Consider the following 27,776-nt stretch of genomic DNA (forward strand, 5'->3'; position numbering starts at 1 on the left):
TTTTTCCTTTAAAAACCCACCATAGATAATAATTGATTAGACACCGATATGAACCATTTATTATAACTAATGTAACTATTCTTCTGTCTCTCTTTACCTGTAATCAATTTATTAAACAGAAGGAGGCATACATAATTCATCCATTTCCAAGCAGGCATTATCATTAAGAACTTTTACCAAATGTGAAATATGAAGCAATCAACACCTTTTAATCTAAATTTAATATGAACTTCAGAGTTGTTAACAATTATCGCTGAAGAAATTGTGATTTTTAAAAAAAACTGTCCCATTTCCTGGTGTTAAAACAGAGCTTATGGTGCTGTTTCCAGATCTTTAAATGTACCTTTGCATCATTGTGAAATTAATTAGCACCAAAATAGCTACTTTAGGCACCAGGCTTAGATATGTTAAAAGAGCTATTTTCAATTCCTTTTCAAAATAAGCACACAGTGAGAGGGATTAAAAGCACTCTCAAGTAGTTCTGCTAGTACAAGAAATAGCTATGGAAGCTAGTACCTACCAGGATTGGTTGTATACTGCATTGCAATCATTAGCATTGAAGATGCAGAAAGATTAACATGAGCAGGTACCCCTTCTCTTCTTGAAGAGCCCACTTTAAAGAAAACAAGAGAAAAGATTAGCAGCTAGAAATATAAATTGTCTCATTAATATTACAAGCAACTTTTCAAATATGGAATCAATATCTTATCCTATAATCTCTTTCTCTGCTGTTCCTCTATTATTCAAATGTTCTCCTTTATTTAGGTATCTGATTTCTCCCATTTTATTGTGGCATACAGAAGGCCTTTCAACACTGCTGAATTAGCACTAGCCATTCATTCTTGAGTTGGCAGAAAACTATACCAGCATGAAATCTAACTGCAATTTTTAGCCTGCCCATTTCAGGTTGCTGTTATCACCTGATTTCTCTCCAAGCTGACAAACCTAATAGACTTTTTACAACTTCAGTCTGCCCTTAGACAGCATCTAAATAAAGAGGACAGTTGGTACAACTGAGGTCTGTCACTCATCGGATGAAGGTAAAATCATGAGGGCACAACAGAAAAAAGGCTGCCAGGATATGTCTTTGATGTGGTTAGGCACAAATGAGAAAATGCCAATACTATTGACCCAAGAGAGTCTTCTTCAAGCCTGCATGGCAGCCCAAGATTATTCTCAAACCTCAGCCATATAATAGCTCAAATGAAGAAGCTACTGTTCTCATACTTGGCTGGGTAGAACAATGTTAACATTTGCCACTGATATACCTTTTCCATGTTTCTGAATCTCATTCTCAACAATGTCTAGACTTTTGTTGCTTGGTGATGTTAAATGACTGATAGGCAATGATCTGAGCTATACAATAAACCGCAATCAACTATGTGGCTTAGGTATATCAGAATGGGTAGCGGATCAATTTCCTCATCTTTGTTCTCAATTAAACAGAATTAACTAGAGTTACAGTAACGATTACATATACTTGCAGAGACAAGGTTTACAGTCTCTGCCTGCTTTTCCTTATTCTCCAATAACCCATGCTTGTTCTTCTCTTTGTATCCATTGCATGGACTTCCTTGAAATCAAGTCTGGGAGTGTGCCAGTTTGCTTCAAGGTTGGAATTAGGGATGGAAGCTGTTGATCTTTAGTCAGTTCTGCTCATGTATACTTGATTTTATGAATGAGATTTGTTCTATAACTTAATAGAGCAAGAAGTGGATCTTCCTGTGTTAAAAAAAATCACTCTATTCAGCAAGAATTTGCTGTCTCATAACTATCTATCTACACACAGACACAGACACAGACACAGACACACACACACACAAAATCAGGCAATTTTTCTGAATCCATGAATATTTTGGAAAAATAGCCTACTGGCTTCAGCTTACCTTTATGATCTTATAGAAATACTCTACCAATTCCATAGTTGCTAGTATCACAATATCCCACTTGTCACTGAAGAATGACAGCAGTGGAATTACAGGTCTTTCAAAAAATTGTTTTCACTTACTTTGAATCTTGAATCAAGCAATGAAAATATTTGAGTCCCTTTTCTTGGTGTGTGAATATGGATATCAGTTTGTTGGTTTAATGATCATTTCAATTGCCCCAACAGAAGCGTCTCTTCTAATTCTGCTTTTACTTTGGGGAATAGTGGAATTGTTACCATGAACTGCAGAGAGACTACCTCTTCCCTTAAACATGTTAGAGGAATGTTCAAGATTCTTATTTCTTTTCATGTCTCTCTGCAACATAATGCACTCGCTTTACTATGGCAGATGCCTCCTGATACAGAAGCATATGTACAGGTAGTCCTTGACTTACATCCACAATTGAGCCCAATCTTTCTGTTGCTAAGGGACACATTTGTTAAGTGTGTTTTGCCCCATTTTTGCGACTTTTCTTTTCACAATGTTAAGTGAATCACTGCAGTTAAGTTAATAATACACTAACATTACTTGTCAGAAGGTTGCAAAAGGTGATTATATGGCCTGAGACACTGCAATCATCATAAATATGGAGTAGTTCCTAGCATCCAAATTTTAATCACATGACCAAGGGGATGTTGCAATGGTCATAAATATGAAAAAGGGTCATAAGTCACTTTTTTCAGTGCTGTTGTAATTTTGAAGGGTCACTAAATGAGCTGTTGCAAGTCGAGGATTACCTGTACTTTAAATTCATTTTCCCTGCCTCTACTATTTACAATAAAGATAGAATATTTTAAAATTATGCTCTATTTCTGATAACGTGGATGCCCACATACTTTTTTTAAAAAGTTTGTACCTTTTTTAAAAAAAAAGAAGTAACGTGTAGTTGCTTTCTTTCAACATGATTTCCTCAACTATCCAATATATCTGGTACTTCCTTATTATCTCATATTCAAGTGCCCAGCAGATTCCATTTTGCTCAGCTTAAGATCAGCCACAATTGAATCTGGCTGTGAAATATGTCACACAGTTTAAATCTTGTTGTCAAAACCTGCAAGAAATTTGGGTCTCACTTCGAATACTTTGTCAGAGCATATACGTAGTTATTCCCACAATGAAATGCTTATAGAGATCAATATTTTTTTCAACTTGACAAGCATGATAGAAGCAGGTGAGATTTTTTTAAAAAATTGATAGTATTCAGCAGACTTTGCAATACTTTGCTCTGGGCCCCTTCCCCACAGAATATTAATCTCTAGCCCTTCAGCTATGTTAGTAAAGTTGTCTATTTGGTTTTTGCTGTTTTCCCCTCTTTATATATCTATTCCTTTAATTAATTAATTAATTTTGGAACCACTCAACTTCCTCCCAGGATAAGGCCAGGGTGCTAAATTTACTTCTTTGATACAGGAACACAGTTCTATTACACATATACTGTATAGCTCAAACTGGGATTCTAAAATGCTTTAAAATCTGGAGATTTTTCTTTGCTTAGCTAAAAAAAAGGTACACTGATGATTCTTTAGTTAAACCATTGAAGAATCATACCATGAAAATAAAATGAAACTAATAGAAGAAAAGCACTCACAAATGTTCCAGTTATTTCTTTAAAATGTCAAAGTCCCGTTTCAGCTTTTAGATATCACAAGGTAAACATACATGATATCACAGGAAAGCTGATTCCTGAAAATATTTTCAGCTTTTTATAATGTGATGATGACGATGATACATTCTAAATAATGGTGTGCTAGTCCTGCACCTGAACTGAACAATGGCATATCAACCAATAGAGGGAAGTAGACAAAAATAAATGGCAGCAATAAACAAATATTCATTTTTGAATCGATTCCGTACTTTTTAGAAAATAGATAAAGTAAAAAATATGGCCATAGTGGCTAAGGATACTACAAAAATGGAAAAGGCAACTTCAAACGTGAGATTTTTCTTCTTACATTTCTTTTTCTAAACCAGACTGGAACTGAACAGATTTTAGTAAGAATTTCTATCCTCAAACAAACCTTTAGATCAGTGGTTCCCAGTCTCTCCTACATCCCACATCCCTAGAAAACATTCGATTAATGTTTACCCTCCCTACAAAAGTAATTGTGACTTGTGATTCATCACTAAGGACACAAGGTACTCTTTGTCTGAAATTCCATCTCGCAAGGGACACAAACGACTCTTTGTTGCACCTCCTGAAATTCCATCCTGCACTTCGTGGGGGTGCAAGCACCCCAGTTGGGAACTCCTGCTTTAGATAGAAGGCCCTTCTCAGGAAAATAGGATACATGCCCACCATACTAGCAATAAAAATGTGAAAAATTATATAGCTCAAAAGTAGACAAATTTGAGGCAAACCAGCTTCCCAGCCATCCAGAGGGCCACAGGCCAATTATTTCAGATGTCTCTTTTGTAGAGAAGGGCAGACTGAACCTACTGATTGTTTTGGGAATGGCTATCAGATTTCTTATCCATCAAACAACCAGCTCTTATATTAACCCTAAATGGATTGTCTTTTGAGTTTTATTTTCTTGAAAGAGGATTTTGCATATCAGTGCAGAATAGGCCCAATCAAGAGGGATGTGGAAATAGTGGAATCCCCATGGGGATGTACATAGCTTTAAGAGATCCAAAAGGCCTTACAACAGGATTGTGGGAAATCTATTTTCTATTTTCCTAGAGTCATCCATTTACAGACCTTAATTCTTAAAAACAAAAGCTGGAAGCTAAGAAGTACCAGGAATACTTTTGAATTCAGGGTCCAGGAAGAGAGACTTCCCCCTGATGTGAGGTTGGCCCCAAACCTCCTATTGGTTCTTAAGGGCCTAAAGACCGGGCTCTGTCAGTTGGCCAGGAGCCCCAATGGGGGAACAGCACCCTGAAGGTGGTTGATTAAGAGCAGATCCCACCACCCCACATTCTGCCCTGCCCTCCCCCCGTGTTCTTAGATTTTAAACTTTGGTTTTAATTTATTCATGTTTTAATGCAGATATATTTTTATGAACGTATGTCACTCAGAGTTACCTTATGATAAGATGGATGCCCGATAAATTTAGAAATAAATAAATAAATAAATATTTTTGAATTCTTTTCCCAATTCATCCCATGCATCCATAGCTCTTTAGATATTCTAAAAATCAACCCTCCAAAGCAAAATAATATACCATTCTCCTTCACAAGTGAAGCCAGATTTACTTACATACAAATACAAATTAATCAGATTTACTTACATATTGCCATGGGTAAGAATGATGTGCTGAGATACTCTATGATATCTTTGTGCAGAAATGGTGGGAATGTAGCTAAAGTAGAGATCATTGTGTACGGTAAAGTACTCAAGATGTCATCATTGAGAAAAGGTAGCAAACATGTAGTAGTGTAAAAAATGGACTGTCCAAGATCTGTCAGAGGCACAAAGAACAAACGATATGAATACACAATTGCAATCGCTATGTGAAAGGGCATTTCCTATTTTATGTCCTTATGAGTTAATCAGGTTTAGAGGCAGAAGAAGTAAAAGGGTTGAAATGGGAAGGAAGATGGTGAAAAAAAATTAGAGCTGAAATTTTACTCCCTGCTCTATCATTACTTACTAGAAAGAAGAAATCTGAGGCTGTTCAACCACCCATGGAGCACCCTCTAAGGGATGTCAAACTCAATTTCATTGAGGGCCACATCAGCATTGCAGTTGCCCTCAGGGGGCCAGGTGGGTGTGGTCTGGGTGGGCGTGGCCTACTGGGTGGGCGTGGCTAGAGTGTGTATGGTCTACTGGGTGGGCATGGCCAGCTCTACATCATTGGCATCAGGGGTGCCTATGGGGGCCTGGGCAGGAGTGGGACAGATCTGAGGGTCTCTAGCAGAAGGAGGGTCTCTGGGCCAGGGCCAAGGCAGTGGGGGCCGTTCCCTCACTGTTTTCAGGATGGCTTCGCGGGCCGCATGAAACCATTTCACAGGCCGGATCTGGCCCCTGGGCCTTGTGTTTGACATGTCTGCTCTAAGTACAACAGTAGAAGGGAAAGTAAGTGGCAAGAAGTTAGTGTTTATGCCCTAAAATAGCCTAAAACCAAAACTAACACCCTGACCAAAGACCAGAAAAATTACTTAAAATCTTGTGTCTGCCCACTTTGTATCATCACCTCATGCACTGTTATCCTTGTATTTCCAAAAGCTGATAAGAAATAACTCATATTCAGAAGAACCTTGGACTGTCTCTGAAAGCTGATGATGGGATCCAACTTTCTCATGTGGAACTCCTGATACTGGCACTTAAGAATATTTCCTGCTAACTCATTTGATAACACTTTATGCTGCAGGTCACAACATTAATCTGGAAAGGGACAAATTAATAAAAGATGGCTACAGCAGCCTTGTCCAGAAGAGAAAAAAGGAAACCATTTTTCTATCCTCTTGAGCAACAATCCTAGTGCCCATTATTAAGCCCAAATATTCACAAACCAGTAGCAATTCTACACCTGGAGTATCTATGATTGATTTTAATCACTGAGTTGATCCAATTGAAATTAGTAGAACATGAACCTATCTAGTGTTGGCTTCAACACAGCCACATTTTACAAAAAAATCTAAGAAACGTTTAGTCCATGAGATTTCTGGAACTGCAGCTAAATATGATCCTAATATTCCAACTTTGATTCAGTTATAGCACTTGTACCAATTACCACAAAGTTCTTAGTTTCATCAATTCCTCAGTAAACAAGACAGATTTAAATTTACACTGAAAACAATTAATATACCTTTATGCTTCTGTCACATATTGATCTAATGTGGCAATAACTATAAATATATATACTATTCGAAGTGCTTTCACTATTTAAAATGTTTTATATATTGTCATTAATGTTGATCATATTTAGGAATCAGTGAACAGGAATTCAGATCACTTGGCAAGAAGAATAAATTGAGCTGATACACACAGTTTTCCCATAAAAGAAATAATGATATAAAATACATGGAGAATACTGCATGCTTCAAAGTTTGCAAATATTACTACACACAGAGAGAGAGAGGAATTAATATTATGTGTGTGTGTATTAATAAGAAATCCATAATAAGAGATAGTATGGTTAATAGGCTGTAGGCTGGGAAGATGGGCACTGTAGTCCATATGCATCGGAAGACATCTGATTTGGAGATATTTTGAAATATGCCTGTTGTGTTGACTATAAGGAGAATTCACTCACCATGTTGACCATGTTGTAGCAAAGGAACTAGATCCAGCAGAGTCACCAATGTCACGTATAGTCCTTGATAGTCCAATGATGGGTAGTCAGATAACTGAGCATCCCGACTTTGCTGGCCTCGTTCAGTAGGAGCATCTCGCAGGACGCTGTAAAGGAGGGAGCGAGTAACAGTAGGGTTGATGGAACTGACCTGTGGTCTTAGAGATGGGGTGAGTGGGAATGGCACAGGAAAAAGACACATGGTCATGGGCACTGTCAAATTGGAGGCATCTTGATTCTCCTTCTTCCCTGTGCGGGACAAAATGCTGTTGGGGGGACAAAGAAAAAAAAGAGACAACAAAGACACAAAGAACAGCACATTACATTGAAATGACACTATAAAACAAATAATAAAACTCCAGATACATCCCACATGAGATGCAGTCTGTACCAATACTAAGTCATCTTGAAAAATCTAGCAACCATTTACTTCCATGCTTAGGATAAATACAGTTGAAAAAATTGCTACAAGTGGGGAAATTTCCATTGCATCTCATGTGTTATCTGGTTCGTAAGGAGCAAAAATATAAAAATGCATGTTTCAGTGGCACACCCATGTTTTACAGTTCTACAAAATTGGATGCGATTTGTTCTAGAAAACAAAAACTACAGCAGCACCATGTCAATTGTTTCAATTGTTGACCTCTCATCAAATAAATATTGAGATAACATTTTGAACCTCATGATTGGAAAACCAAAGATAAAACACTGTCAAAAGATAGGTGTGACACTTGCAGAAACATGTTTTAGCAAAAAAATAAACATGTGTGTTTGTTAAGAGAACCTTAAAAATCACATGTTTATTGCATTAAAATAATGTCTGTATGCAATACATGATACTGTTTCATGACAGTCTTTCAGTATCATCTGAGATAATGAGATTTCAACAGGCACATGGATTTAGAAATAATATATATATTTCTAAAATGTTAGCTAAACTACATTAGGTAAGCTTTAAAATAATATATAGTTGATGGGCTGCAGCATATGTGTGTGAGCTAATGAGAATGATAATTTGTGTCTGCTTTTAATTGGGGGGGGGCGTGGAGGAAACATAATGCTGTTCTATTTTGTGGTTACTTTCTAAGAACTAAGCAAGCATTACCCGTTGTATAACTGCACAGCAAGAAAGGTGTTAGCATTCATTGCTTTGCTACTTACATTACTTAATGAACTTACAGACTAAAGGAAAAATAATTTAGAATAAAAGAAAAGCTTCATGGGAATCAAAATGAAGGCAACAAAATCAGACTGCTATGCCTTCTGAAAATCCCCCTAAGCAAATTATGCTTATTTTTTTACAATAACTGTTTAAAAATTGCTGCTAAGTAAGCAAACGTAAAGGGCATAATCTAACTAGTATAGCACTTTATAATCTGAGGCTTGCAGTAAGAGAATAACAATGATCAGAAGTTAGTCTAGCTGGACACCCAATGAGTAAGTTTAGTACTACAATCTTAAGCACACCTTGGCTCCTATTGAAATTAAAACAGCTAAAGATACTCAATTTTATGATTGTAAATGTTTTTCTACTTTATTATAAAATGATCTGTGTTAGAGAACTAAATTATAAAATGTATATTTACATTACACCAAACTACATATCCATTCATCTTTGTGTATCAAAGAGAAACTATTTGAAAAATTACTTATTGTGATTGTAGTTAATTTTCTACATACTTCAGAAATTAACTTTCCACTGGCGGTTATTAAGAAGAATGCTAAATAACATCTTAATATTTTTAAAGTTCCTTCTTTTATTAGACTCACTGATTTGATTATTCAGAAGCAAAAATTCCCAATGATATCTTCAAAGATAGCACTGGGAAAGTTACAGACAGCTCTAGGATATCGAAAGCATATTATGATGCTGTAATCTGTAAATATACAAGTATGTTCACGTATGCCTTTTTTTTTCATCCAGTGTATAAAGCAACTTTCCCCAGTCTGGTGCCCTTAAGCTTAGGTAGCATCACAATACTCAGAATTCTGTATTTCATTTGCTGGGAATTCAGGGACCCACTCAGTTGGTTGCACTTAAACTGAGGGGAACTGATGTAGAGAATGGACCCAGCCCCAAAGCTATATCCTGTGTAGCTGGAGAATATGATGGACTAATGTTCTCTGTGGGCGCGCCGGATTTATGGAACCATCTTCCGGTCGAGCTCCGGATGGCGCCTGATCTCCGCTCCTTCCGGCGCGATCTTAAAACCTACCTCTTTGAACAAGCTGGCCTGGCCTGATGGGATGGGTTCGGGTTTTATAAATTGATCTTAACCTTTTAATCTGTATTAATTTATTACGGGCATTGCTGTTTAATTACTTTTTAATTTTTGTACCTTGTTTTTTGTTATGTATTGCCCTGTTCACCGCCCTGAGTCCTTCGGGAGAAGGGCGGTATACAAATTAAATTAATAAATAAATAATAAATAAATAATGTATTTAAATTCTAAAATATTCATTGTGCCTTGTATAAATGTTCACCTAAACTGTTTTCCACTTAACTGTTATCCAGTTGTCATGGAAGTATTAAGAAAATAAAACCAATAAATCATCTAAATGCAATAAATCCATAAATTAGCCTAATAGCAATGCTAACTATAATAAACAGAAATGTAAGAATAAAAGATGCTGGCTTCTATTACATTAGATCAGTAGTCTATCCACCTCAATTAACATAGAAGCCCAAAGGAGGGAGGGTCGTTTAGTTGATCACTTGTGGTGTACCTTTCTACTTGCTTTCTTATTAGTTTTCATTCTGACCTTCACTAATTTATTCACTTTATTTGACAGCAGTAATTAAATCATATTCAGCTTTAGTTTTCATATGTATTGTGCATACGCCAATTTTTGACTCAAGGTTGTCCTCTTCAGTATGGAACTGTTTGTATCCAGAGTCTACATATCCCATTCTGCAGTAATCCACTCTCATCCAGTCTGTTTTCTAAACGTGTAATGAATTTTATTATTGAAATATCTCAGTGGTAAAAGACCAAGGAACTATGTTTTGGCTTGTTTCTTTTTCTCATATATTCTCTAAGGACAAGAGAACATAAAGTTCAGGTCAAATGCTTTTCTACACCAACACTTTTTCCACAATGAATCTAGTGCCAAATAAAAGTCCCATAAGCAAAATATCATGCTTTTATTCCTATTCTCTAAAAAAAATATCCAGAGGCATATGAAGTATGTGCTGATATAGCGCCATTCTGACCAATAAGCACTCATATCCTATCTTGTTCCCTTTACATCTGTGTTTACCAGCACACATTTTGTATGATAAAGGGAACAAACTATGGAGACAAGAAAGCAGCAAATGTCTTCCAAGCGTAGAGAACAATTCTTCTGACACTTCCTTAAACTCTGTCCTTTATTTCCCTTTCCACTAATGTTGTCAGCAATAATTTTAGTGGATTTGCAAGACATTCTCTGTCCTTTGCTTGTTTCCAATAAGAAATAAGGATAAATGCTTTCTATATATGGAAGGAGCCTGTGGACAGTCAAATCTACAAGACACTGCTTCTTCATCCTCTTCTCTTGTTTTTCAGAACTGTTCTTTCCTTCATATGAATATTAAAGCAGAGTTGACCATAATCTATTAGATCTCATAAGATCAATTGCTTAGAAGGTATTCGCAATACAGACTAGTTTCCATTCACAACTGAAAAGGTTCCCTCCACTCACAATAGGACTAAGATCCAAAGGAAATAATATATATATATAAGATATAAGTGGAAGAGGCATACTTGAGTGGCTTTTCTTCCCTCTGCTATTCCCTACATGCTGACTTCCATAGATAGAACAGCTTTTTATGGGGATGAAAAATTTGGAATCTTATGCATTTCCTTCAGCAGAAGCATCCCAAAACTAAATTTCTACTTATTGGGCTATTGGATCCAGCTTGGCTGTGTCATTTGCATCTTCAGATACTGCTATGGTATTTCTCAGAAAGTTTAAAGGGAAAATTCAGTTTTACCTTTCCCTAAAAGTAATCATTTAATTCTCAATAAGGGTTTTGTTTAATACAGACATCACCAACCTATAATTGCCAAATGTGTTGGGATTGCTATTCCCATGCCAAGTGGGAACTCTCAACATAACTGGAGAATGTCAAATTGGGGACTGCTGCTTTAACAGTTGCACGTAAGGCAGTTCTACATAAAGGACAACTGCATAAATGAGATAACAATTATTGCTCTCCATCAAGGCATCCCAGACCTAAGTAAACTTTTAATCATTGATTCTCCACCTGTTAATAAGATTTCCGAAACAATGGTTAGTCTTGTTCTCTCACTATTCTAAATCCTGAGCCTACAGCCTTATATCTCCTTAACCAAAAGAGTGTTGCATTGCATGTTGGGATTTGCCACATACTTGGTTTCACATTGTTATGTATGGGGATAATAAAATATAGCAGCATCTCATTGTGACCATCAGGTGGCGCTGTACTGTATCTGGATTGGCTGGTAAGCGCCCGGTGGGAAAACCCAAATAAGGGATTGGCTGCCAGTGCACCTGGCCAAGTATATAAAGGGGGTACAGGTAACCCCTTTGTTCGTTCGGTACTGCTTCCAATAAAGAGCTGCCATGCTGAATCCTTTGTCTGTTGTCTGACCATGCGGCCAAGAACCCAATACACAATACACATTTCCATGAATAACTGTTATGTGAATAATACTTCACCATGAATGGGGAGGTGTATAAAGTACCTCTTTTTTAATTGGCTTTGTTGCTTGCAACCTCATATGGTTGTATTAGAAGATGGTCTTGTTTCTACATGCTGCAGATAAAAATATACTCTTTCTCTGGGATTGCCAGGAAAGCAAAGCTGCTGTGCATGTACATGCAAAATTTCACTATTGCAGAATAACAGAGTTGGAATGGACCTTAGCAGTCTTCTAGTCAAATCCCCTGCATGCCACTCCCAGAAGGATATACCAAGGCAGTGACATAAACTTTGCAATGTACAGCTGCTGTAAATTATTTTTAAAAAGGTGACTTATATCTGCTCTTACAAATTGCAAAGCATCTTTTTAAAGACTGCACAGCCCTAACACAAAGAATATATTCTCAATATGCTCAAAAATTTCAGTCACAAAAGGAGTGTCAGGGTAGAACCTGTACACATTTCTGCCTTTCCAGAGATGATCCTAGTTAGGATGTAGAAAGTGGCAAGAAGGTGACAAGCAACAGGGAGAAAGCAAAACTCGTTGTTTGCATCTGTCTTTACACAAAAGGAAAAAACAGTCCAACCTATCAAAAACAGTACCATAAAAAATAGATTAAGAATACAAGTTAAAATAGGCAAGAAAATGGTAAGAGATCACCTGTCCACCCTAGATGAGTTCAAATCACCAGGACCAGATGGATTGCATCCCAAGGTTTTGAAGGAATAGGCAGACATGATCTCAGAATCATTGAATTATATCTTTCAAGATCTTGGAGCACCAGGGAACTACCAGAGGACTGAAAAAAACTGATATAGTTCCCATTTAAAAAAAAAGGGGGGGGGAAATAGATCTAGATAAGCTATCAGTCTGACCTCAATACATGAGAAGATTCTGGAAAAGATAATCAAGCAACGAATCTGCAAACACCTAGAGGCAAACAAAGTCATAACCTAAAGCCAACAAGGATTGGTCAAAAACACATTATCCCAGACAAATCTTATTACATTCTTTAACAAAGTGACAAAAATTATATCCATCAGAGAAATGCTGTGGATATAATTTACTTAGACTTCAGTAAGGCATTTGATAAAGTAGACCACAACCTACTGCTTGATAAGATAATAAACTGCGGGTTAGACAGCATCCCCACCAGATGGATTCGCAACTGGCTGACCAACTGCACTCAACGTGCAGTCCTCAATGGAACTGCATCTACATGTAGGGAAGTATGCAGTGAGGTACCCTAAGGCTCTATTTTAGACCCTGTACTCTTCAACATCTTCATCAATGATTTGGACAAGGGGATAGATGGGGAACTCATCAAATTTGCAGATGACACCAAGATGGCAGGAATAGCCAACACTCCAGAAGATAGGCTTAAGCTGGATATGGACAGACTTGAACACTGGGCGCTATCAATGGCGAAAAAAGTAAGGTTCTACATGTAGGCAAGAAAAACCAAATGCGTAGGTATAGCATAAGTGGTATCTGGCTCAACAGTAGTAACTGTGAGAGGGATCTTGGAGTCCTAGTGGACAATCACTTAAATATGAGTCAGCAGTGTGCTGCAGCTGCCAAAAAAGCCAATACAGTTTTAGGCTGCATTAAAAAAAGGATAGAATCAAGAACATGAGATGTCTTGGCTTCTGGTTTTGTGCAGTAGCGCAGCAGCCTATGGATTGTGGGGCTCTGCACCCTATGGCCAATTTCTGCCTGCTAGGGGACCCTAAATGGGCCTGAAGTTGCCCCATAAAGGCAACAAAGAAGGAAGTCCTGCCAATTGAAGAGAGATGGCAGTTAATCTGATCAATTTGGGAAAAGCCCTCCAGAAACTGGCAGGAGAAAGGCTAGCTAACGTCAGAGTCTAGCCCAAGCTATAAGCAGCCCAAGCCCAAAAGCACTACTTTAAGCTGACTGTAAACAATGTGTTTGGAACTGGGTAAAAACAATGATTTTCTCTCTTCTACTTGAAAATTGATTTCCTGGAAGAAAAAAACCCCAAGAACATGAGAAGTGTTAATACCACTTTATAATGTCTTGGTAAGACACACTTGAGATATTGCATCCAGTTTTGGTCACCACAATGTAAAAAAAGATGTTGCAAAGAAGAGCAACAAAGATGATCAGAGAACTGGAGGCTAAAACATATAAAGAACTGAAATTGGGTATGTCTAGTTTAATGAAGAGAAGGACTAGGAGTGACATGATAACATGTTCCAATATCTCAGGGGTTGCCACAAAGAAGAATGAGTCAAGCTATTCTCCAAAGCACCTGAAGGCAGGACAAGAAGCAATGGATGGAAACTAATCAATGAGTGAAGCAACCTAGAACAGACATGTCAAACTCGTGAGGTCACATGATGTTGCACAACATATCGGGACTGTTTTGCCATTGCTGGCAATGGGGTGAGCGCGGCTTCCACATGACGCGTCCGGTCCGCGAGCTGGCAGTTTGACACCTCTGACCTAGAACTAAGGAGGAATTTCCTGACAGTTAGAACAATTAATCAGTGGCACAACCTGCCTCCAGAAGTTGTGAATGCTCCAACACTGGAAGTTTTTAAGAAGAGATTGGACAACCATTTGTCTGAAATGGTATAAGGCTTCCTGCCTGAGCAGTGGGTTGGATTAGAAGACCACCAAGGTCCCTTCCAAATCTGTCATTCTATTCTGTTCTGTTTGTTCTTATTTCCAAAGTGTCTACATGTTCTTGAGGATCATACGGAAAGGGGGGAGGACAGGGCTTTTGTATATTTAATGGCACCTATGTAAGAGACTTTTGAGTGGGAACAGTTTATTTTGCTTCTTTGTAACAATAATTCTTCTAGCCTATCTTATCTTCCCTTTTGTATTTGGGCATTCTAAAGACCCTGAAAGTGAAATCTGTAAGTCACTGTGACCATTTCAAAAATCATTCCTGAAGTTCAAGTTGCATTCGCCAACTCTTTCTGACACACTGCCATTTTAAAAAACCTGAATATTTTGGCAGTGTATTCAGAAGCTCTTAGAAGGTTATTTGAATCCTAGCTTATTTTTGAATAACAGAAAGGAGCAAGGAGCTTATTTATATAAGGTGATTTATTATATATTTATAAGTGGAAATTTGGAGTAAAACAGGTTGGAAATGAGCAATGCATGAAAATTAAATTCATGCTTAAATGCAGAGAAATGCTTTTGGCTGAAAACTTAAGGAGGAGCTCAATGAATCAATGTATTATGCACTGTGCATGGTGATTGTTTTATGTGATGTTTTGTTTGTCAAAAAATTCAATGCAATTTCTTTCCATTTTCCCATCCTTCCAATTAAAACCAGAATAGCCCAATTCCCCTCCCCAAATTTGACACCCTCTCAAGATGTTTGTAAAAAAAGAATCATGTTTTATCCCTGGGGTGACTTAAAAGGAAGACATTTGAGGTGCAAATTGAAATGCAACCCAAATCATCCTTAATGAAAGTCAACAAAATATATTGGTTCCATTCAATCTTCATTTATAAATTAATTGAGTAAACTATGGCAAAACAGTTTGATTTTTCAGTGTGCCACTTATTGTGTGAAACAATTGTTGTGGCAATGTCTTAGCTACAAAGAGAATCTCAACCAAGTTTGGGGATCCAATAGCAATCCAATGGCTGGGCTCCAGGTGTTGGACTCCATTGGTTTGGGATAATAAAGATCAAGAACATCTAGAGAACAACAGTTTTCTTACTCCTAGACTAGGTCTGAAGTAACTAAAATTATTTTGAAAATGTTGTAGAGAGTATGGAAGATAACCTTGATGGAGGTACTGTATGCAGAAGCCTTTGCCTAAACAACAGCTCCTTCATATCTCTATTAAGGTCATCTTCCATAGTCTGTACACATGACCACAAAACATAGAATTCTGCAACATACTTGTAAAGACTAGCAGCCAAATAAGAGCTCAGTGAAACTAAGTGTGTGTGTGTGTGTGAATACATATATACAGTATAGTATTTGTATAAACACATGCTCTCACACTCACGTGTGTGTGTGTGTGTGTGTATACACACACACATACAGGAATTTCTGGATTGAAGTTTAGTTTTTATTTAACTCACAATATAAAGAATTTACTTCACTGAACAGAGAGTTCTCTTACTCTATATTTGCATCAGCTCCTTACTTCTTCAGATTTTTTTTAGCTTCTTTCTGAGACTTCAAGATGGCTGTAGCCATCTGCATCTGAAGGTCACTACATTGACAATGTTCTGAAGTCATAAAGAGCAACAGGGTTTTGGTTTAAACTCATTTGAGCACATGGGAAGCTAAGACACATTAGGATAATAGAGCAGCATCTACTTCTTTTCATATTATGCTGGTAGTATTGAATTCTTTACAGAAAATGTCTTCCTACATGACTACAAGTTCTGATGGAGAGAGGTTCACATGGCTAAGAACTGAAATGTTTGTTCTTCTCATCTGTCCCATTACTATTCATATTAATATTGGCCACATACAAAATAATCATATAGATCATAGGACGGTGGCTATGCTAGTGCAGTGTTCACTGCTTATTCCTTAACAAAACTAATCTTACTTATTATGTTGTATTCCACTCCTTCTTTAGAAGTTCTAGGTGGACTATCCTTAGATTGCAGCCATGCAATCTAAGGAAAGGATACACATCCAAATATTCCATTTTCTTATGTGAGTGGGGCTGAGAGATTCTAATAAGCCATGTCACCCAAAATGCTCCAACATCTAATAAGAATTGGATCTAGAACCTTCTTGGTCCACCACAGTCTACTTCTCAACGTTACTACTCTATATCGGCTCCTGAAGGAAAATTGTGGTTTAAACGAAAAATATGTCTAAGATCAGAAAAAGAATTACAATAAGTTTCTGATCAAATATTAAGGGATACTGTGAGTGTTTGGTAATGTGGTCATTCAGATAAGTGGGGATCTTCCTTCCATGGAATGTTTAACAAAATCTTGGCAGCAGTTTTGGGGCAAGATATCCTTTTCCAGAGACTGAGTAATCAGCCATGCAGTTCTATTATTCCATATTATTTCTAATTTCCTAAGTAAATTATTAGCTAAAACAATATCAGGAAATTGGAAGAGGCCAGTGGCAAACCATTTCCAAAAATCCCTACCTGGATGTAGCCAAAAAAAAACCAGATCAAGCTTGGCTCAAATAACAGTTTGGGGTTATTCCAGAAATTTTAATTCCTAAACTTCAGCCCAAGTATATATCCCAGCTAAAACATGCTTGTGAAAATAATTAACCAAGCTCTGAAAAAATGATTACTATATGATACATGCATGTTAATAATCTTCTACATTCATATTATCTTCTATGTTACTATTACTGTATCTTCTACTGCTATTTAGAGTAGCAGAATTCACCTTGATTGTACCATAAATTCATGAGTATTCATGAGTGAATGGAGAGGGATAGGTCACTGGGTTACTAATTGCTTGAAAAAAGTCTAACATTTTCCGTGACTTTTAACAATATGATCTGCAGCAATCAGCAGGCAAATCTTTTCACAAACAGTTGCCTATAATTTCAATAAATCAAGTTGCTATTCAAAGCTCTGGGGTAAATATATGTGTGTGGGGGAAATATGACGCCTTCAAAGATAACATCATTATTGAAGAAAAGATAATTTGACCACAAGGAATATCTGTGCTAGAGAATCTCTATAGGAAAATTCCTGTTTTATAGCTATGCAGCAAACAAGCTTCTTACTAATTTTATTGACTGCAAATGGGATTAAACCAAATCCTGAATGCAGGACAAACTTGAGACAGAGTCCAAATTTTGATTTCATTATCAAAAGGATTTAGAATCACTTGAGATTACTATAAAACCAATCTTATAAAGATTACTGCTATTCATGATCTTTATAGAATGAAGACTAATCAAACACTGAGGACGTTCCTAATTATAACTTGCTCACTTAGCCTTTCAGGGCAATAATACAACTACTGTGCATTCTCTAGTTTACAGAAGGCTGGGCAATTAGGTGGCTGAACCTAATTTTCCAAAGCCAAATATTAGCAGAACCAACCCAAGCCGTTATTGGTGAGTTTAGAATTGCCTGTTGGGTAGCATGCAGTTAACCTTGGCAAGCCATGGCCCAGCCTACAGAACGTAGCAGAATAATCTAATTTAAAAAAAAACCCAAGGCAGAATAAAATGCTTCTGTCTGCCTGAGGGGGCTATCTTTTCTCACCTGTTGCCTTTCACATGGATTACACTATGCTTCCCAGAATTTCCAAGTAGTATAAAGCTACACTACATTTTTCTGACATTTGTAGCCTAGCACAACCAGAGGGACCAGTTTGGGGAAGGCTGATATAATTGTATTGTATTCTAGTACATTAATATCATCTTGAAAATAGTATGCCAGAAAAGGCCTGGTCTGGGCTACAGGATTTTCTCTTTACTTATTTTCATTTTAGGACTCCTAAAAAGTAAGAAAAAATTCAAACATCTCATTCCATATCATTCTGCTGCATTTAAAGGCCCAGTCTAAACAGATTCTGCCATAGTTACTTAATTCAAGCTATGTTTCAATGAGCTTTGGCCCTTCTGCAAAACGCCATACCATTTGTTAATAGGCTACTTGTATATACATATAAATACAGTACTTATATTTTTCTTTGAGATCATAATTTAAAACTTACCTTAGTAATGTCTGAGAAAAGTACTTCAGAGTATTTGCAATGTCAGTTCCAGAGGGGACAGGATAAATGTTGTGAAGGACACGATTATGGTATTCTTGCAAGTATCGGATCTTGGAAGCAACTGGATTTTGTATTGCATGAAAGAAGAAAATGGGAAAAAAATGCTTAGCTCAGTTCTCCCTCTCAGAAAATAATATACTTTACTATATTTTGTCCACAATCCTTTGCTCACTAATTTAAGTTTCTAGCTTAGTATGTCCACTGAATACAGCTACAAAGCTAGTGAAGGAGAGCTTTCCTAGTTACAGATTGACTGAGAAGTAAGAGGGCACTTGAAGAGGAGATGCACTAGAGATATTTTGTAAACCAACCAATTGTCAAGAAATAGCAGATCTGGCTTAGTGAACACAAAGACTTTGATCTCTGCTTAAAACTCTTGCATAGTAAGTCAACCTCTTTTCCACTAGGATTATTACTACTGGAATACACAAAGTTTCAATTTACACAACACACTTAGCTATGTTATTGCTTAGTGTGATGTACACCCAGTCAATAATAAGCATACTATTTAATTCTGCATCTTACAACCTTCTTCCAGTAGCTTCGGTCTTTAAGTTATTCTGTTTAATATATTTAGCAGCTTCAGTTCTGGTTACTATGGCACTTATCCTTTTAAAACACTCAGTGATTGCATGATTGTGGACAGTGAATCATGGAGAAATATGTCCTCAATACCCTCTAACTATGTGGTCTCTTGATTAGTTTCTTCCTTTCCCATTTATTGGACTGCTCCTAATCACTGGAAATATAGAGAACAAATTAAAGGAACCATTATTAGCAATTGTGTACCAGTGATATACCATCCTCCGATTCTTGGGCCTTGTCCATTGAAAAAGCAATTATCTAATCAGCATGCAAGGAAGCAGCATAACTATGAAGCACAACCATAAGATTCAAGTCTGAATTGTTTTATTCAGTCTAATATAATATGAAAGGTACAGAAAATATTCAAGCTGAAGTAAGAAAAAACAATCTATAGATTAACTAAGAGGAGATAAAATGCACATGAAAGTGAGATGAGGCATATGGGAACCAAAGAAGGTATCTCTTCTCTTCTACACTTCCATGTTTATGTATCCCCACATTTAGGCATCACCATTCATTATTGTCTGATTGACTAAACAAAGATGACTGATTCAAAACCCATGACAAACTTACCAAAATTCCCATGATTTTGCTCAGACAGGACAAATATGGTAGATTTGCTCTGCAGTGCATTCAAATATATGATAAATGTTGGATGGCCTTAATCCAGCACAAGAATTCTATTGTCACACCATACTCTATCCATAACATGGTTTTGTTTAATTCTGAGTGTAAACTCAGCCAGTTGGCATCTTTTACAGCAGGAAAATTCAGTTTTCACATGGTGTTCCAGTCCCAGAATCATGTTATCAAAGGTAAAATTGTAATTTTCAGTGGTATAATACTCTTCAATGTTCTAAGGTTTAATGCACATATTTCTGTGCATTCTTAAATACTTAAAATATCTGAATATTTAACCATGTTCATTTATATCATCACATCACCAGTCATAGCCCCTGAATCCCCTGGAAGAAACTCAAACCTTCTTTTAAAAATTGAAAAAGGAGGAAAAGAAATAGATGCTTACTGCAGATGTATAGGTTAGGAGATTGTTTATCTACTGAGAAAAAAATGAATGGCAAATTGAAAAAGTAAAATCTTCTGGGAGGCAAAAAGAAAGTTGGGGGAGCAACCTTGCCAATATCTCTTTTGTAAATGGGTTAGCTTTTTGTAAAAGGACCCACAATAGTCTTTACAAATTCCAAATGTGCCAACTATCCAAAAAATATTGGGATTCATGGGCTAATACTCTAATTCTGATCACAAAGAGGAATTAAGGTCATAGCTATCTTCTGGTTTTGCTTGCTCCCCCTCCCCCCCCCCGCAGGAGCCAGGAGCCTTGAGATGTTTATTATTTATTGATTTATTTATTTATATCCCACGGTTATTATTCTTACAATAACTTGAGGTGGCATCACACTTTGCACACCTTCCTCCTCCTATTTTTCCCACAATAACAACCCTATGAGGTGGGTTGGGTGGAGAGAGTGACTGGTCCAAGGTCACTCAGCTGACTTTCATGGCTAAGGCAGGACTTGAACTCATGGTCTCTTGCTTTCTAGCCTGGTGCCTTCTAGTGTAGTCTAGTGTAATAGATTTGAAGAGTTCTTGATTATCTTTTAACAAGTATTTAACACTACAATGCATGGATTGCTTATCTATCATGTTTTTTTCCAAATTCTCCTGGGGATTATAGTTTATTTCACTTATGAACTATAGTTCTGAGACACACCACAACTATTTGTTAATGACCAACACATGATTTGAACTTAAAAAGGAGATGCTTTCTCTTAACACTTAATGAATTAAATTGTACACATACTAATAACCCCTCTAAAAATACTGCACAGGTAAAATTGTCTAAACACGTCTCATTGTTAACAAAATATTAACATATTTATTTTGATGTTATGCTTAACTGAGAGTTTCTGAGACAACTGTTTTTAATTAAAGTGAAAAATGGATCTAAGGATCCATTATCTCCATTATCTTTATTTCCAAGAATGCCCACACAAACCTTGTAGGCAAAATTAGAAAATAAATTTGGAGTTCAGTGTTTTCACTAGAAGTGTGCTCATTACCAAGAAAAAATGATAAACAGAGGAAGACCTAGAGAAGTATGAGGGAGTAACTATATCCGTATTTATGATTATATAAAATAAAATGCCATAATGCCAAAGTGTTATAAGGGGTTTCTTTCTTTGTAAAGAAAAAGAAAAAAAAGAAACTTCTTATGGCAGCCATTTTAAGGGAACATCCACAACATATTATGAGAATTCCAGTGCAGAAAACTACCTACCCCTCCTATGGAAAAAGAGAACAATTTCCTGGTATTTGCTAAACCATCTATAAAATAATTCTCTGATTAATGGTCTGGTGCAATGTTTCTCTTCCCAGATGGTTTCTAAGAAAACTTTAGAAAGATACCTGTTGAGGAATATCCTCCGTTTGATTTGAATATAGCAACTGTGTACTCCTCAGATTTATTTTTCTGTAGCTCTGTGATCAGCATGTTGGCCATCTGCTAACAGCAGCAATGTTTTGTTTATGTAGGGAAAAATTAGTATGGACCCTATCAAATTCCAGCTTGTAAGAAAGTTTGTTTACCATATCAGCAAGATGTTAAAGAAGTTCACCCAAAATGAATTAATTTTCCTGGGAGGCTTTGCAGAACATTTCAGCAGGAACTTCTTTTTTACACTGCAGAATAATGCAGATAGCCATAGGTTTCATACAATTTGTTATTTCTATTTCATTCAATGGTGGATAATCAAACCACAGAAATACTTGCAATATTATGGTAATTTGAGAAGATGCCTTATAAATATTTGGCTCGTACATATGGATCTGACCAGTGTCTTACTTCATTTTCTAATCATATATTAATTTATCTGAGTTTGTAAACATTAACTCACTTGTAATTCATAAGGCCACAGTGAAAGACAGTGTTATTTGGGTAAACAGCAAATAAGGCTGGAGTAAGAGTGGGAGAAAGTAACACTAGAGCTGGGACTAAAAGCTCCTGAATTTTATCTTGACAAGATTGAATAAGCTATTACAGCATGAAGACATATTCATGTACAGTGGCACCTTGGTACTCAACTGCTTTGAAACTCATTGAATTTGGTACTCAACACATTTTGATGTGAAAATTTTGTCCCAATACTAATTGGTTTTTTGATACTCAACGCACAGCTAGAACCTGTCGGCATTGGCTGCCTTGTGACTCACTACATTATTCCTTATGGGAAAAATTTGGTACTCATCGTTTTTTTTGTACTCATCGCATCTCCTGGAGCCAATTAAGATGAGTACCGATTCCGAGGTAGAACTGTACTGACAATGTAAGTAAACAAATTGAACTAAGCCTTTTTCTAAAGAAAATGACCAAATCATAACAACAGCGTGTCTAAGGCCTGCTTTAGGCTGGGTTTCTCTCGCCATTTTATACAGTCACATTTATACAGTTTTCTCTTCCTAAAAACGCTGCCTTTAAAAATATAACGACAGAAATAAACAACACACACACACACATCCTCAAGTGGGGTGGCGGAATATTATCGGAGAGGCAAAATTCCCCCCCAAACCAAGCTCTGGAAAACTGCAGTGCCCGGGGAAGCCTTGGATTTCGCTCCGCCCCTCTTCCATCCCGCCGCTTGCAAGCAGGGCCGGGCATCGACACCTAGCTGTATTCAGCACCACAGACAGCGCCCGCACCTTGCTAATGTTTTTTTTTATTATTATTATTACATTTATATCGCGCCCTTCTCGGAAGACTCAGGGCGGCTTACAAGCTTAGCAGTAGCCTTCATTCTATGCATATGCCTGCTTGTTAGGGCTTTCACACACACCCCAAGCGGCATTATTACAAAGTCAGCTTAATTGCCCCCAACAATCTGGGTCCTCATTTTACCTACCTCGGAAGGATGGAAGGCTGAGTCAACCTTGAGCCTGGTGGGATGCGAACCTGCACTAATTGCAGGCAGCTGGGGTTACTTAAGGAGGCATTAGCCCACTGCTCCACCAAGGCTCCCGGCACCGGGAGACCCCCCCCCCCGCAAATTCTCGCCCGCCCGCCCCGGGTCGCTGTTGCTACTTACATTGCTCTGCTTTGGTCGACATGGCGGGTACTCTCCTGCGGGAAAGGCTGCTTGGCCCCCCCACCCAGTACGGGCGGCGGCGAGGCCGTCTGCCCAGCTAGCGAGAGACGACGACCATCTGCTGGAGCCGAGGCGAAGAAAGCCCGCTCTGGCCCGAGCTGCGTCCCTCCCCCTCCTCTAGCTCTCCCATTGCTGCAAACTGCACGGCGGCCCCCGTCCTCTCTCCGCTCCCGCCCGCCCCAGCCAAGGAGGAGAAGCGCCGCGGAGGGAAGTTGCTTCGAGAAGCCTGAAGAAGCGGAACCCGAGGCGAACCGGCTGTGGCCCCCGCTGCGCAGCCCTTACTCGGCCGGCGCGGTTCGAGGAAAAACAACACTGCGCCGTCGAGAAGCAACCATTTTGCCCCCAAGGAGGAAAAGGACCCCGGGGATGAGCAGAATGAGCTCGCCCACACAGGGAGGAAGGGAAGTTCCATTCATGAAGAGGGGGGGTGTCTAAGCGCGCCCAACCTTTTAAAGGGAAAAGCGTCCCTTCGCTTCCTCTGAAGCAGGAGAAAAGCAGCTTGTTTCCGAATGGGGAGCACAAGGTTTATGCCGGGAAACTACATATAGTTTGTTTCATCGTGAATAAACTAACGGCCGGGTTCTCATATTGTGCCTAGCCATTTTTTGGGTCTACTTCAGCCAAAGGCAGCATATCGCATCTGCTTAAAACTACACAACACGTCCTGGGACAAGTGTTTAGAATGGGCACTTTGATGGTTAGCTGCACATTCTGGTATCCATTATACACCGATAAAACCTGAGATAAGGCCTCATTGTATTAAATGGAATTTAAGAATATACACAAATAATAGATAACTCCAGTATTTTTAACTGCTGTTCTAGAATCCAAAGGAAAAAAATACGAATTTTAACAGGTGCAGGAGTTCAGACTAGAAAGTGCGTGTGAAACTCTTAAATCCTTATTAGAGCAATCAGAAAATCCAAAGTAACAAAGTATGCAAGCCTTTGTGATCTTCAAAACTCCTGATCAGACAGGCACGCTTTTGAAAATGGATGAAGAAAGTTCTGATCTAAATTACATTCAGCTTAGAAACTTTTAATTAGACAGCAGGAGTTTTATTTTTTTCCCCAAAGATATATTTTTACAATATTGTTTTTAGACTAAATAAGCTGCCTAGAGCCGTTTGAGTGTGTATTCAAATGCTGAAAGTAAGATAGTTTTCTCCATTGGATGGTATTACCAAATCAGTGTGTGCACATAAAATTGCAGCTATTACACAATAAATTATATTCCTGTCTAAATCAGTTAGGTATATTGTAATTCTAATAATCGCATGTGCCAGATTAAAAGCTGAACTGAATATGAAAAATGTTAAAATAACTAGCCAAAACATAAGCAGAACAATAAATATTCTACAACAGTAGGGACTTTTTGTCCCAGACTTGTAAATTTTCCATGTGCAGGGAGTCTTTCCCAGAAGGAAGAATTTAATATACATCTCCCACACTTCTGAGTTAGAAATGATTCAATCTATAGAAGGCGGCTAAGCATAGCACTGGGTTCTTTTAAATAAACCTTGACAGCTTTGCTCTAAGAAATTATCAATTATAAATCCTATACTGATCATCAGAATCTTCAAAAATAAATATTTTGGCTCATAACATGCATTGCTACTAATACTTTAAAGTAAATAAGACTGTGTCTATTAAGAGAAATTAACAAAATGTGAGATAGTGCTAGGCTGCATTAACAGAGGGATAGAATCAAGATCAAGTGAAGTACTAATACCACTTTACAATGCTTTGGTAAGGCCACACCTGGAATACTGCATCCAGTTTTGGTCACCACGATGTAAAAAAGATGATTATGTTATATTTACTGATTTCTTTTTAGATATCCAAACAATTTTAAAAAATAAGACATAGATTTAGCTTTCTGTAATATTTAGCTTTCAATTCTCAGTTCCTAAGGGATGGAGAACCTGTAACCTCTTTGATGAGGCTGATTCCAGCACAGCCAGGTTAACCATCAGTGAATAATGTTGGGCCCAGAAAAGTCACAGGTCCCCAACCCTGATAGAAGGAATTCAAAAGTACAAAAACTTAATTAAATATTTCAGGAGCTCATAGTCCATTTCAACTTTGTAGTATTTAAAAGCCCATTCACATGTTGCGGCATTCAGAGAGTATTGCTTTGACTTGTGCATGGGATTCCTACATCAATGCAGCTATATACTATTAAAATACTCATGTCTGTTTGATCATTTGTAACCTTCAATTGGGCAGAACGGTGCATCATAGGACAACAATTTTTGAACCTCAAATGGGCTAACTTGGGCAATGTGTCCATGGCCCCTGTGGGATTGAGATTTGGCAAAGTTGTGGTCACTTCAGTGTTGCTACAATGCCACAGTCAGTTGTAATCACTGACCATCATTTCCAATGCTCCATGCCAGGTTCCTACAAGGGTAGTCAATGGGGAAGCTGACAGGAAGACAGACGTTGCTCCTGCTTTTCTGGTCACCCATGGTCATTGTGTTTCTCTGTTTAGATAAGAACACATCTCTGAAACAATGACCCAACAGCTCATGGCTTGTGTGCTGTTACATCAGCCATAAAGCACTATGCAGTGCATATTGTGCTGCCATCATGTCGTTGTTTGGGGAACTACAACATGTTAATTTGGGGAACTACAACATTATGTTAATTTGTTCAGCCAACCCCCTCCCATTTGTGACGTACTTCTTCCTTCTTCTTAACTCCGTTCTTTCACTTCCCACCATACATGCGGACAGTAGGACAATTACTGTCTTTTGACCTTGAAATACCATCCATTTCATCATCTACCATACCTTGTCTGCTGTAATCTTCTCTGCATGCAAATAAAGGTCCTTCTGGATGATAAAAAGGTAATTTCATGAGTTCTGCTATCTGGCAAAGGCAGTTAGCAGTGATAGTATCCACTTATACAGGCCAGGCACAGGGGTCTCAGCAAGGGGACACATCATTAAACAACAGAGTCAGAATAGCTTGTCTAGTGTATTTCTAAAAGACTTTCTCTCTCCATAATAAAGGCAACTCATTTGTCACCAGGGATTCAGATGCATTCCTACAAAAATTGCTGAGAAATTGTCACCTTCTCCCAGCACTTGACTCACGAGGTTCTGTACCTGAGAAGATAACAGTTTCTCACCCAGCTTGCTGCCAGTTCTTTTAAGTGAATAAACACCCTGAAAATGTTGCTGTGGGTGCAATTTTTGTGAATTACTTGGGTTAGCCTTTTAAAGTCGAGTCCTTAAAAAGCTAAACCAAGACAAGCTTTGGATAAAAATATGGCCGTATTTCCATTGAAATGTTGTATGATAATAATAATAATAATGGCTTTTTAACACCTTGAATTAATAAATGTGCATAGCTAAATTATAAGATTAGAAATCCTTTTCTGTACTCTTGATTTTATTTCTGATAGCAAAAGAAAAAAAAACATGGAAGACATTGTTTGTAGGACTGAACTGTTCTTGATGGTCTCTGAACTTGGTTGTTTGCGCACAGACATTTTATTACCCAAATAAATAAATAACATCATCAGTGTGAGTGAATGTGGTATTTGTTGCCCTTTTATATACAGTAGCTTGCCCTGACAGTTTTTGTGAGGTGTGAAAAGGTTTAAGGTTTAAGGTTTATTAAATTTATATGCTGCTCTTCTCCCTGAGGACTCAGGGCGGCTCACAACAATAAAAAGTTAAAAGATATAAATACAAAAATTAAAAGAGGATTAAACAATATAAGAAATAAGAGCAATTTAAACCAATAAAAAACCAAATTTAAAAACCATGATCAGTCCAGGCCCGCTTGTTGGAATAACCAGGTCTTTAGGTCATGGCGGAAGGATCGAAGGTAGGGGCCATCCGCAGCTCTGGGGGCAGTTCGTTCCAGAGGGTCGGTGTGCCCACAGAGAAGGCTCTCCCCCTGGGGGTCGCCAGCCAGCATTGCCTGGCCGACGGCACCCTGAGGAGGCCGACTCTGTGGGAGTGAACCGGGCGATGGGAGGTTGACATTGGCAGCAGGTGGACTCGCAAGTACCCCGGGCCTAAGCCATGTAGGGCTTTAAAGGTGATTATCAGCACCTTGAATCGCACCCAGAGGGCAACCGGAAGCCAATGCAGCTCGTGCAGGAGTGGTGTAACATGGGAGTATCGAGATACTCCCATAAGCACCCGCGCGGCTGCATTTTGCACCAGTTGAAGCCTCCAGGCGCACTTCAAGGGCAGCCCCATGTAGAGAGCATTGCAGTAATCCAGGCGAGAGATGACAAGGGCATGGGTGACCGTGCATAGGGCATCTCAGTCCAAAAAGGGGCGCAACTGGCCTACCAGGCAAACCTGTGCAAAACCCCCCTGGTCACAGCAGTTAGATGATCTTCCAAATTAAGCCGTGAATCCAGGAGGACACCCAAGTTGCAGGCCCTTTCTGAGGGGGGCAATAGCTCCCCCGCATAAGAAGAGATGGAACCTGTTGGACAGTATGAGATGCCGAT

General features: G+C 38.2%; 1 protein-coding gene across 3 annotated transcripts in view; it reads right to left on the reverse strand.

The window, feature by feature from the left end:
- The window catches only part of UNC79 (unc-79 homolog, NALCN channel complex subunit), a gene marked incomplete at its 5' end in the record, with an annotated part of 150,964 nt that extends 127,705 nt beyond the window's left edge, over positions 1-23,259 (reverse strand). For 2 of the 3 annotated variants that reach the window (XM_083379454.1, XM_083379453.1), the window contains 5 exons: positions 521-613; positions 5,159-5,329; positions 7,127-7,431; positions 18,493-18,613; positions 23,238-23,259. In XM_083379454.1, the coding sequence (XP_083235580.1) occupies positions 521-613; positions 5,159-5,329; positions 7,127-7,431; positions 18,493-18,613; positions 23,238-23,259 (712 nt within the window). Of the gene's footprint in view, positions 1-520; positions 614-5,158; positions 5,330-7,126; positions 7,432-18,492; positions 18,614-23,237 lie in introns of those variants that run through there. The other variant, XM_083379455.1, reaches the window with a different exon arrangement.
- Between the last annotated feature and the right edge of the window lie 4,517 nt (positions 23,260-27,776).

Source organism: Vipera ursinii, assembly GCF_947247035.1.
Source record: "Vipera ursinii genome assembly, chromosome: 1".
Classification (NCBI taxonomy): domain Eukaryota; kingdom Metazoa; phylum Chordata; class Lepidosauria; order Squamata; family Viperidae; genus Vipera; species Vipera ursinii.